Raw genomic sequence first — 14,280 nt, forward strand, 5'->3', positions numbered from 1 at the left:
ACCACGTTGGTGACTGTGGTGACCACGTTGGTGACTGTGGTGACCACGTTGGTGACCACGTTGGAGACTGTGGTGACCACGTTGGTGACTGTGGTGACCACGTTGGTGACTGTGGTGACCACGTTGGTGACCACGTTGGTGACCACGTTGGTGACTGTGGTGACCACGTTGGTGACTGTGGTGACCACGTTGGTGACACGTTGGTGACCACGTTGGTGACTGTGGTGACCACGTTGGTGACTGTGGTGACCACGTTGGTGACTGTGGTGACCACGTTGGTGACTGTGGTGACCACGTGGGTGACTGTGGTGACCACGTTGGTGACCACGTTGGTGACCACGTTGGTGACTGTGGTGACCACGTTGGTGACTGTGGTGACCACGTTGGTGACCACGTTGGTGACTGTGGTGACCACGTTGGTGACCACGTTGGTGACCACGTTGGTGACCACGTTGGTGACTGTGATGACCACGTTGGTGACCACGTTGGTGACTGTGGTGACCACGTTGGTGACCACGTTGGTGACTGTGGTGACCACGTTGGTGACCACGTTGGTGACTGTGGTGACCACGTTGGTGACCACGTTGGTGACTGTGGTGACCACGTTGGTGACTGTGGTGACCACGTTGGTGACTGTTATGACCCACGTTGGTGACTTGTGGTGACCACGTTGGTGGACTGTGGTGACCACGTTGGTGACTGTGGTGACCACGTTGGTGACCACGTTTGTGACTGTGGTGACCACGTTGGTTGACTGAGGTGGACCACGTTGGTGACTACCGTTGGTGACCACGTTGGTTGACTTGTGGTGACCCACGTTGGTGACCACGTTGGTGACTGTGGTGACCACGTTGGGTGACCACGTTGGTGACTGGTGACCACGTTGGTGACTGTGGTGACCACGTTGGGGACCACGTTGGTGACTGTGGTGACCACGTTGGTGACCACGTTGGTGACTGTGGTGACCACGTTGGTGGACTGTGGTGACCACGTTGGTGACTGTGGTGACCACGTTGGTGACTGTGGTGACCACGTTGGTGACCACGTGGTGGACTGTGGTGACCACGTTGGTGACTGTGGTGACCACGTTGGTGACCACGTTGGTGGACCACGTTGGGACTGTGGTGACCACGTTGTGACTGTGGTGACCACGTTGGTGACTGTGGTGACCACGTGGTGACCACGTTGGTGACTGTGGTGACCACGTTGGGGACTGTGGGGACCACGTTGGTGGACCACCGTTGGTGACTGTGGTGACCACGTTGGTGACTGTGGTGACCACGTTGGTGTACCACGTTGGTGACTGTGGTGACCACGTTGGTGTCCACGTTGGTGACCACGTTGGTGACTGTGGGGACCACGTTGGTGAGGCCACGTGGGTGACCACGTTGGTGACTGTGTGACCACGTTGGTGACTGTGGTGACCACGTTGGGACCACGTTGGTGACTGTGGGACCACGTTGAGTGAATGTGGTGCCCACCGTTGGTGACCACGTTGGTGACTGTGGTGACCACGTTGGTGGACCACGTTGGTGACTGTGTTGACCACCACCCCGTTGATGACCACGTTGGTGACTGTGGTGACCACGTTGGTGACCACGTTGGTGACTGTGGTGACCACGTTGGTGACCACGTTGGTGACTGTGGTGACCACGTTGGTGACTGTGGTGACCACGTTGGTGACTGTGGTGACCACGTTGGTGACTGTGGTGACCACGTTGGTGACTGTGGTGACCACGTTGGTGACCACGTTGGTGACTGTGGTGACCACGTTGGTGACCACGTTGGTGACTGTGGTGACCACGTTGGTGACAGTGGTGACCACGTTGGTGACTGTGGTGACCACGTTGGTGACCACGTTGGTGACTGTGGTGACGACGTTGGTGACTGTGGTGACCACGTTGGTGACCACGTTGGTGACTGTGGTGACCACGTTGGTGACTGTGGTGACCACGTTGGTGACTGTGGTGACCACGTTGGTGACTGTGGTGACCACGTTGGTGACCACGTTGGTGACTGTGGTGACCACGTTGGTGACCACGTTGGTGACCACGTTGGTGACTGTGGTGACCACGTTGGTGACCACGTTGGTGACTGTGGTGACCACGTTGGTGACTGTGGTGACCACGTTGGTGACTGTAGTGACCACGTTGGTGACTGTGGTGACCACGTTGGTGACTGTGGTGACCACGTTGGTGACTGTGGTGACCACGTTGGTGACTGTGGTGACCACGTTGGTGACCACGTTGGTGACTGTGGTGACCACGTTGGTGACAGTGGTGACCACGTTGGTGACTGTGGTGACCACGTTGGTGACCACGTTGGTGACTGTGGTGACGACGTTGGTGACTGTGGTGACCACGTTGGTGACCACGTTGGTGACTGTGGTGACCACGTTGGTGACTGTGGTGACCACGTTGGTGACCACGTTGGTTACTGTGGTAACCACGTTGGTGACTGTGATGACCGCGTTGGTGACCACGTTGGTGACTGTGGTGACCACGTTGGTGACTGTGGTGACCACGTTGGTGACTGTGGTGACCACGTTGGTGACTGTGGTGACCACTGTTGGTGTACTGTGGTGAACCACGTTTGGTGACCACGTTGGTGACTGTGGTGACCACGTGGTGGACTGTGGTGACCATCGTTGGTGACTGTGGTGACCACGTGGTGACTGTGGTGACCACGTTGGTGACCACGTGTGGTGACTGTGGTGACAACGTTGGTGACCACGTTTGGTGACTGTGGTGACCACGTTGGTGACCTTAGTGGTGACCACGTTGGTGACCACGTGTTGGTGACCACGTTGGTGACTGTGGTGACCCACTTTGTGGCCTTGTGGTGAACCACGTTGTGACCACGTTGGTGGACTGTGGTGGACCATCGTTGGTGACCACGTTTGGTGACAACGTTGGTGACCCACGTTGGTGACTGTGGTGACCACGTTGGTGACTGTGGTGATCCACGTGGTGACCCACGTTGGTGTACTGTGTAGTGACTACCAGTTGTGTAGACTGTGGTGGACCACGTGTCGGTGACCGACGTTGGTGACCACTGTGTTAGGTGACTGTTGGTGACCACGTTGGTGTGGACTGTGGTGACCACGTTGGTGACCACGTTGGTGACTGTGGTGACCACGTTGGTGTCCACGTTGGTGACCACGTTGGTGACTGTGGGGACCACGTTGGTGACCACGTTGGTGACTGTGGTGACCACGTTGGTGACTGTGGTGACCACGTTGGTGACTGTGGTGACCACGTTGGTGACCACGTTGGTGACTGTGGTGACCACGTTGGTGACCACGCTGGTGACTGTGGTGACCACGTTGGTGACCACGTTGGTGACTGTGGTGACCACGTTGGTGACCACGTTGGTGACTGTGGTGACCACGTTGGTGACTGTGGTGACCACGTTGGTGACTGTGGTGACCACGTTGGTGACTGTGGTGACCACGTTGGTGACTGTGGTGACCACGTTGGTGACTGTGGTGACCACGTTGGTGACTGCGGTGACCACGTTGGTGACTGTGGTGACCACGTTGGTGACCACGTTGGTGACTGTGGTGACCACGTTGGTGACTGTGGTGACCACGTTGGTGACCACGTTGGTGACTGTGGTGACCACGTTGGTGACTGTGGTGACCACGTTGGTGACTGTGGTGACCACGTTGGTGACTGTGGTGACCACGTTGGTGACTGTGGTGACCACGTTGGTGACCACGTTGGTGACTGTGGTGACGACGTTGGTGACTGTGGTGACCACGTTGGTGACCACGTTGGTGACTGTGGTGACCACGTTGGTGACTGTGGTGACCACGTTGGTGACCACGTTGGTTACTGTGGTAACCACGTTGGTGACTGTGATGACCGCCACGTGGTGACCACGTTGGTGACTGTGGTGACCACGTTGGTGACTGTGGTGACCACGTTGGTGACTGTGGTGACCACGTTGGTGACTGTGGTGACCACGTTGGTGACTGTGGTGACCACGTTGGTGACCACGTTGGTTGACTGTGGTGACCACGTTGGTGACCACGTTGGTGACTGTGGTGACCACGTTGGTGACTGTGGTGACCACGTTGGTGACTGTGGTGACCACGTTGGTGACTGTGGTGACCACGTTGGTGACTGTGGTGACCACGTTTGTGACTGCGGTGACCACGTTGGTGACTGTGGTGACCACGTTCGTGACTGTGGTGGCCACGTTGGTGACTGTGGTGACCACGTTGGTGACTGTGGTGACCACGTTGGTGACCACGTTGGTGACTGTGGTGACCACGTTGGTGACTGTGGTGACCACGTTGGTGACTATGGTGACCACGTTGGTGACTGTGGTGACCACGTTGGTGACTGTGGTGACCACGTTGGTGACCACGTTGGTGACTGTTGTGACCACGTTGGTGACTGTGGTGACCACGTTGGTGACTGTGGTGACCACGTTGGTGACTCTGGTGACCACGTTGGTGACCACGTTGGTGACTGTGGTGACCACGTTGGTGACTGTGGTGACCACGTTGGTGACCACGTTGGTGACTGTGGTGACCACGTTGGTGACCACGTTGGTGACTGTGGTGACCACGTTGGTGACTGTGGTGACCACGTTGGTGACCACGTTGGTGACTGTGGTGACCACGTTGGTGACTGTGGTGACCACGTTGGTGACCACGTTGGTGACTGTGGTGACCACGTTGGTGACTGTGGTGACCACGTTGGTGACCACGTTGGTGACCACGTTGGTGACTGTGGTGACCACGTTGGTGACCACGTTGGTGACTGTGGTGACCACGTTGGTGACTGTGGTGACCACGTTGGTGACTGTGGTGACCACGTTGGTGACCACGTTGGTGACCACGTTGGTGACTGTGGTGACCACGTTGGTGACTGTGGTGACCACGTTGGTGACCACGTTGGTGACCACGTTGGTGACCACGTTGGTGACTGTGGTGACCACGTTGGTGACTGTGGTGACCACGTTGGTGACTGTGGTGACCACGTTGGTGACTGTGGTGACCACGTTGGTGACCACGTTGGTGACTGTGGTGACCACGTTGGTGACTGTGGTGACCACGTTGGTGACCACGTTGGTGACTGTGGTGACCACGTTGGTGACCACGTTGGTGACCACGTTGGTGACTGTGGTGACCACGTTGGTGACCACGTTGGTGACTGTGGTGACCACGTTGGTGACCACGTTGGTGACTGTGGTGACCACGTTGGTGACCACGTTGGTGACTGTGGTGACCACGTTGGTGACCACGTTGGTGACTGTGGTGACCACGTTGGTGACTGTGGTGACCACGTTGGTGACTGTGGTGACCACGTTGGTGACTGTGTAGACCACGTTGGTGACTGTGGTGACCACGTTGGTGACTGTGGTGACCACGTTGGTGACTGTGGTGACCACGTTGGTGACTGTGGTGACCACGTTGGTGACTGTGGTGACCACGTTGGTGACTGTGGTGACCACGTTGGTGACTGTGGTGACCACGTTGGTGACTGTGCTGACCACGTTGGTAACTGTGGTGACCACGTTGGTGACTGTGGTGACCACGTTGGTGACTGTGGTGACCACGTTGTTGACTGTGGTGACCACGTTGGTGACTGTGGTGACCACGTTGGTGACTGTGGTGACCACGTTGGTGACTGTGGTGACCACGTTGGTGACTGTGGTGACCACGTTGGTGACTGTGGTGACCACGTTGGTGATCACGTTGGTGACTGTGGTGACCACGTGGTGACCACGTTGGTGACTGTGGTGACCACGTTGGTGATCACGTTGGTGACTGTGGTGACCACGTTGGTGACCACGTTGGTGACTGTGGTGACCACGTTGGTGACTGTGGTGACCACGTTGGTGACCACGTTGGTGACTGTGGTGACCACGTTGGTGACCACGTTGGTGACTGTGGTGACCACGTTGGTGACCACGTTGGTGACTGTGGTGACCACGTTGGTGACTGTGGTGACCACGTTGGTGACCACGTTGGTGACTGTGGTGACCACGTTGGTGACCACGTTGGTGACCACGTTGGTGACTGTGGTGACCACGTTGGTGACTGTGGTGACCACGTTGGTGACTGTGGTGACCACGTTGGTGACCACGTTGGTGACTGTGGTGACCACGTTGGTGACCACGTTGGTGACTGTGGTGACCACGTTGGTGACCACGTTGGTGACCACGTTGGTGACTGTGGTGACCACGTTGGTGACTGTGGTGACCACGTTGGTGACCACGTTGGTGACCACGTTGGTGACTGTGGTGACCACGTTGGTGACCACGTTGGTGACCACGTTGGTGACCACGTTGGTGACCACGTTGGTGACTGTGGTGACCACGTTGGTGACTGTGGTGACCACGTTGGTGACCACGTTGGTGACTGTGGTGACCACGTTGGTGACTGTGGTGACCACGTTGGTGACCACGTTGGTGACTGTGGTGACCACGTTGGTGACTGTGGTGACCACGTTGGTGACCACGTTGGTGACTATGGTGACCACGTTGGTGACCACGTTGGTGACCACGTTGGTGACCACGTTGGTGACTGTGGTGACCACGTTGGTGACCACGTTGGTGACCACGTTGGTGACCACGTTGGTGACCACGTTGGTGACTGTGGTGACCACGTTGGTGACCACGTTGGTGACTGTGGTGACCACGTTGGTGACCACGTTGGTGACTGTGGTGACCACGTTGGTGACCACGTTGGTGACTGTGGTGACCACGTTGGTGACCACGTTGGTGACTGTGGTGACCACGTTGGTGACTGTGGTGACCACGTTGGTGACCACGTTGGTGACTGTGGTGACCACGTTGGTGACTGTGGTGACCACGTTAGTGACCACGTTGGTGACTGTGGTGACCACGTTGGTGACCACGTTGGTGACTGTGGTGACCACGTTGGTGACTGTGGTGACCACCCACGTTGGTGACTGTGGTGACCACGTTGGTGACTGTGTAGACCACGTTGGTGACCACGTTGGTGACTGTGGTGACCACGTTAGTGACCACGTTGGTGACTGTGGTGACCACGTTGGTGACCACGTTGGTGACTGTGGTGACCACGTTGGTGACTGTGGTGACCACGTTGGTGACTGTGGTGACCACGTTGGTGACTGTGTAGACCACGTTGGGACTGTGGTGACCCACGTTGGTGACTGTGGTGACCACGTTGGTGACTGTGGTGACCACGTTGGTGACTGTGGTGACCACGTTGGTGACTGTGGTGACCACGTTGGTGACTGTGGTGACCACGTTGGTGACTGTGGTGACCACGTTGGTGACTGTGGTGACCACGTTGGGACTGTGGTGACCACGTTGGTGACTGTGGTGACCACGTTGGTGACTGTGGTGACCACGTTGGTGACGTGGTGACCACGTTGGTGACTGTGGTGACCACGTTGGTGACCACGTTGGTGACTGTGGTGACCACGTTGGTGACCACGTTGGTGACAGTGGTGACCACGTTGGTGACCACGTTGGTGACTGTGGTGAATACGTTGGTGACCACGTTGGTGACTGTGGTGACCACGTTGGTGACTGTGGTGACCACGTTGGTGACCACGTTGGTGACTGTGGTGACCACGTTGGTGACCACGTTGGTGACTGTGGTGACCACGTTGGTGACTGTGGTGACCACGTTGGTGACCACTTTGGTGACTGTGGTGACCACGTTGGTGATTACGTTTGTGACTGTGTGACACGTTGGTGACCACGTTGGTGACTGTGGTGACCCACGTTGGTGACTGTGGTGACCACGTTGGTGACCACGTTGGTGACTGTGGTGACCACGTTGGTGACCACGTTGGTGACTGTGGTGACCACGTTGGTGACCACGTTGGTGACCACGTTGGTGACCACGTTGGTGACTGTGGTGACCACGTTGGTGACTGTGGTGACCACGTTGGTGACCACGTTGGTGACTGTGGTGACCACGTTGGTGACTGTGGTGACCACGTTGGTGCGACCACGTTGGTGACTGTGGTGACCACGTTGGTGACCACGTTGGTGACTGTGGTGACCACGTTGGTGACCACGTTGGTGACTGTGGTGACCACGTTGGTGACCACGTTGGTGACTGTGGTGACCACGTTGGTGACCACGTTGGAGACTGTGGTGACCACGTTGGTGACTGTGGTGACCACGTTGGTGACTGTGGTGACCACGTTGGTGACTGTGGTGACCACGTTGGTGACTGTGGTGACCACGTTGGTGACTGTGGTGACCACGTTGGTGACCACGATGGTGACTGTGGTGACCACGTTGTTGACTGTGGTGACCACGTTGGTGACCACGTTGGTGACTGTGGTGACCACGTTGGTGACTGTGGTGACCACGTGGTGACCACGTTGGTGACTGTGGTGACCACGTTGGTGACTGTTGATTACCGTTGGTGACCACGTTGGTGACTGTGGTGACCTCGTTGGTGACTGTGTGACCCGTTGGTGACTGTGGTGACACGTTGGTGACTGTGGTGACCACGTTGGTGACCACGTTGGTGACTGTGGTGACCACGTTGGTGACCACTGGTGACTGTGGTGACCACGTTGGTGACTGTGGTGACCACGCTGGTGACTGTGGTGACCACGTTGGTGACTGAGGTGACCACGTTGGTGACTGTGGTGACCACGTTGGTGACTGTGGTGACCACGTTGGTGACTGTGGTGACCACGTTGGTGACTGTGGTGACCACGTTGGTGACTGTGGTGACCACGTTGGTGACCACGTTGGTGACTGTGGTGAACATGTTGGTGACCACGTTGGTGACTGTGGTGACCACGTTGGTGACCACGTTGGTGACTGTGGTGACCACGTTGGTGACTGTGGTAAGCACGTTGGTGACTGTGGTGACCACGCTGGTGACCACGTTGGTGACTGTGGTGACCACGTTGGTCACCACGTTGGTGACTGTGGTGACCACGTTGGTGACTGTGGTGACCACGTTGGTGACTGTGGTGACCACGTTGGTGACCACGTTGGTGACTGTGGTGACCACGTTGGTGACTGTGGTGACCACGTTGGTGACCACGTTGGTGACCACGTTGGTGACTGTGGTGACCACGTTGGTGACTGTGGTGACCACGTTGGTGACCACGTTGGTGACTGTGGTGACCACGTTGGTGTCCACGTTGGTGACCACGTTGGTGACTGTGGTGACCACGTTGGTGACTGTCGTGACCACGTTGGTGACCACGTTTCCGTGACTGTGGTGACCACGTTGGTGACTGTGGTGACCACGTTTTGGTGACCACGTTGGTGACTGTGGTGACCACGTTGATGGACTGTGGTGACCACGTTGGTGACTGTGGTGACCACGTTGATGACTGTGGTGACCACGTTGGTGACTGTGGGACCACGTTGGTGACCACGTTGGTGACTGTGGTGACCACGTTGGTGACCACGTGGTGACTGTGGTGACCACGTTGGTGACCACGTTGGTGACCACGTTGGTGACTGTGGTGACCACGTTGTGACCACGTGGTGACCACGTTGGTGACAACGTTGGTGACTGTGGTGACCACGTTGGTGACTGTGGTGTCCACGTTGGTGACCACATTGGTGACTGTGGTGACCACGTTGGTGACTGTGGTTGCCACGTTGGTGACCACGTTGGTGACTGTGGTGACCACGTTGGTGACTGTGGTGACCACGTTGGTGACTGTGGTGACCACGTTGGTGACCACGTTGGGACTGTGGTGACCACGTTGGTGACCACGTTGGTGACCACGTTGGTGACTGTGGTGACCACGTTGGTGACCACGTTGGTGACCACGTTGGTGACTGTGGTGACCACGTTGGTGACAACGTTGGTGACTGTGGTGACCACGTTGGTGACCACGTTGGTGACTGTGGTGACCACGTTGGTGACCACGTTGGTGACTGTGGTGACCACGTTGGTGACCACGTGGTGACTGTGGTGACCACGATGGTGACTGTGGTGACCACGTTGGTGACTGTGGTGACCACGTTGGTGACTGTGGTGACCACGTTGGGACTGTGGTGACCACGTTGGTGACTGTGGTGACCACGTTGGTGACTGTGGTGACCACGTTGGTGACTGTGGTGACCACGTTGGTGACTGTGGTGACCACGTTGGTGACTGTGGTGACCTCGTTGGTGACTGTGGTGACCACGTTGGTGACTGTGGTGACCACGTTGGTGACCACGTTGGTGACTGTGGTGACCACGTTGGTGACCACGTTGGTGACTGTGGTGACCACGTTGGTGACTGTGGTGACCACGCTGGTGACTGTGGTGACCACGTTGGTGACTGTGGTGACCACGTTGGTGACTGTGGTGACCACGTTGGTGACTGTGGTGACCACGTTGGTGACTGGGTGACCACGTTGGTGACTGTGGTGACCACGTTGGTGACTGTGGTGACCACGTTGGTGACTGTGGTGACCACGTTGGTGACCACGTTGGTGACTGTGGGTGACCACGTTGGTGACCACGTTTGGTGACTTTGGTGACCACGTTGGTGACTGTGTGACCACGTTGGTGACTGTGGTGACCACGTTGGTGACTGTGGTGACCACGTTGGTGACTGTGGTGACCACGTTGGTGACTGTGGTGACCACGTTGGTGACTGTGGTGACCACGTTGGTGACTGTGGTGACCACGTTGGGGACCGGTGGTGACCACGTTGGTGACCCGTTGGTGACTGTGGTGACCACGTTGGTGACTACGTTGGTGACCACGTTGGTGACTGTGGTGACCACGTTGGTGACCACGTTGGTGACTGTGGTGACCACGTTGGTGACTGTGGTTGCCACGTTGGTGACCACGTTGGTGACCACGTTGGTGACTGTGGTGACCACGTTGGTGACTGTGGTGACCACGTTGGTGACTGTGGTGACCACGTTGGTGACCACGTTGGTGACTGTGGTGACCACGTTGGTGACCACGTTGGTGACTGTGGTGACCACGTTGGTGACCACGTTTGGTGACCACGTTGGTGACTGTGGTGACCACGTTTTGACAACGTTGGTGACTGTGGTGACCACGTTGGTGACCACGTTGGTGACTGTGTGACCACGTTGGTGACCACGTTGGTGACTGTGGTACCACGTTGGTGAACGTGGTGACTGTGGTGACCACGATGGTGACTGTGGTGACCACGTTGGTGACTGTGGTGACCACGTTGGTGACTGTGGTGACCACGTTGGTGACTGTGGTGACCACGTTGGTGACTGTGGTGACCACGTTGGTGACTGTGGTGACCACGTGGTGACTGTGGTGACCACGTTGGTGACTGTGGTGACCACGTTTGTGACTGTGGTGACCACGTTTGGTGACTGTGGTGACCACGTTGGTGACTGTGGTGACCACGTTGTGACCACGTTGGTGACTGTGGTGACCACGTTGGTGACCACGTTGGTGACTGTGGTGACCACGTTGGTGACTGTGGTGACCACGCTGGTGCTGTGGTGACCACGTTGGTGACTGTGGTGACCACGTTGGTGACTGTGGTGACCACGTTGGTGACTGTGGTGACCACGTTGGTGACTGTGGTGACCACGTTGGTGACTGTGGTGACCACGTTGGTGACTGTGGTGACCACGTTGGTGACTGTGGTGACCACGTTGGTGACTGTGGTGACCACGTTGGTGACTGTGGTGACCACGTTGGTGACTGTGGTGACCACGTTGGTGACCACGTTGGTGACTGTGGTGACCACGTTGGTGACCACGTTGGTGACTGTGGTGACCACGTTGGTGACTGTGGTGACCACGTTGGTGACTGTCGTGACCACGTTGGTGACTGTGGTGACCACGTTGGTGACTGTGGTGACCACGTTGGTGACTGTGGTGACCACGTTGGTGACTGTGGTGACCACGTTGGTGACCACGTTGGTGACTGTGGTGACCACGTTGGTGACCACGTTGGTGACTGTGGTGACCACGTTGGTGACTGTGGTGACCACGTTGGTGACTGTGGTGACCACGTTGGTGACTGTGGTGACCACGTTGGTGACTGTGGTGACCACGTTGGTGACTGTGGTGACCACGTTGGTGACTGTGGTGACCACGTTGGTGACTGTGGTGACCACGTTGGTGACTGTGGTGACCACGTTGGTGACTGTGGTGACCACGTTGGTGACCACGTTGGTGACTGTGGTGACCACGTTGGTGACTGTGGTGACCACGTTGGTGACTACGTTGGTGACCACGTTGGTGACTGTGGTGACCACGTTGGTGACCACGTTGGTGACTGTGGTGACCACGTTGGTGACTGTGGTTGCCACGTTGGTGACCACGTTGGTGACCACGTTGGTGACTGTGGTGACCACGTTGGTGACTGTGGTGACCACGTTGGTGACTGTGGTGACCACGTTGGTGACCACGTTGGTGACTGTGGTGACCACGTTGGTGACCACGTTGGTGACCACGTTGGTGACTGTGGTGACCACGTTGGTGACCACGTTGGTGACCACGTTGGTGACTGTGGTGACCACGTTGGTGACAACGTTGGTGACTGTGGTGACCACGTTGGTGACCACGTTGGTGACTGTGGTGACCACGTTGGTGACCACGTTGGTGACTGTGGTGACCACGTTGGTGACCACGTGGTGACTGTGGTGACCACGATGGTGACTGTGGTGACCACGTTGGTGACTGTGGTGACCACGTTGGTGACTGTGGTGACCACGTTGGTGACTGTGGTGACCACGTTGGTGACTGTGGTGACCACGTTGGTGACTGTGGTGACCACGTTGGTGACTGTGGTGACCACGTTGGTGACTGTGGTGACCACGTTGGTGACTGTGGTGACCACGTTGGTGACTGTGGTGACCACGTTGGTGACTGTGGTGACCACGTTGGTGACCACGTTGGTGACTGTGGTGACCACGTTGGTGACTGTGGTGGTGACTGTGGTGACCACGTTGGTGACTGTGGTGACCACGTTGGTGACTGTGGTGACCACGTTGGTGACTGTGGTGACCACGTTGGTGACTGTGGTGACCACGTTGGTGACTGTGGTGACCACGTTGGTGACTGTGGTGACCACGTTGGTGACTGTGGTGACCACGTTGGTGACTGTGGTGACCACGTTGGTGACTGTGGTGACCACGTTGTGGTGACCACGTTGGTGACTGTGGTGACCACGTTGTGACCACGTTGGTGACTGTGGTGACCACGTTGGTGACTGTGGTGACCACGTTGGTGACTGTGGTGACCACGTTGGTGACTGTGGTGACCACGTTGGTGACTGTGGTGACCACGTTGGTGACTGTGGTGACCACGTTGGTGACTGTGGTGACCACGTTGGTGACTGTGGTGACCACGTTGGTGACTGTGGTGACCACGTTGGTGACTGTGGTGACCACGTTGGTGACCACGTTGGTGACTGTGGTGACCACGTTGGTGACTGTGGTGACCACGTTGGTGACTACGTTGGTGACCACGTTGGTGACTGTGGTGACCACGTTGGTGACCACGTTGGTGACTGTGGTGACCACGTTGGTGACCACGTTGGTGACTGTGGTGACCACGTTGGTGACTGTGGTGACCACGTTGGTGACCACGTTGGTGACTGTGGTGACCACGTTGGTGACTGTGGTGACCACGTTGGTGACTGTGGTGACCACGTTGGTGACAGAGGTGACCACGTTGGTGACCACGTTGGTGACTGTGGTGACCACGTTGGTGACCACGTTGGTGACTGTGGTGACCACGTTGGTGACTGTGGTGACCACGTTGGTGACCACGTTGGTGACCACGTTGGTGACCACGTTGGTGACTGTGGTGACCACGTTGGTGACTGTGGTGACCACGTTGGTGACCACGTTGGTGACTGTGGTGACCACGTTGGTGACCACGTTGGTGACCACGTTGGTGACCACGTTGGTGACTGTGGTGACCACGTTGGTGACTGTGGTGACCACGTGGTGACCACGTTGGTGACTGTGGTGACCACGTTGGTGACTGTGGTGACCACGTTGGTGACCACGTTGGTGACCACGTTGGTGACTGTGGTGACCACGTTGGTGACTGTGGTGACCACGTTGGTGACCACGTTGGTGACTGTGGTGACCACGTTGGTGTCCACGTTGGTGACCACGTTGGTGACTGTGGGGACCACGTTGGTGACCACGTTGGTGACCACGTTGGTGACTGTGGTGACCACGTTGGTGACTGTGGTGACCACGTTGGTGACCACGTTGGTGACTGTGGTGACCACGTTGGTGACTGTGGTGACCACGTTGGTGACCACGTTGGTGACTGTGGTGACCACGTTGGTGACCACGTTGGTGACTGTGGTGACCACGTTGGTGACCAC

The 14,280-nt window shown here is 57.2% G+C and overlaps 1 protein-coding gene across 1 annotated transcript in view; it reads right to left on the reverse strand.

Annotated features, from left to right (window-relative positions):
* Positions 1-14,280, reverse strand: part of LOC138358023 (uncharacterized) — a 95,919-nt gene that overhangs the window by 54,298 nt on the left and 27,341 nt on the right. The window contains exons 3-4 of the mRNA XM_069315490.1: positions 1,171-1,608; positions 569-837 (exon numbers count right to left, since the gene is read on the reverse strand). Of these exons, the coding sequence (XP_069171591.1) occupies positions 569-837; positions 1,171-1,608 (707 nt within the window). The remainder of the gene's footprint in view (positions 1-568; positions 838-1,170; positions 1,609-14,280) is intronic.

Source organism: Procambarus clarkii, chromosome 81, assembly GCF_040958095.1.
Source record: "Procambarus clarkii isolate CNS0578487 chromosome 81, FALCON_Pclarkii_2.0, whole genome shotgun sequence".
NCBI lineage: Eukaryota > Metazoa > Arthropoda > Malacostraca > Decapoda > Cambaridae > Procambarus > Procambarus clarkii.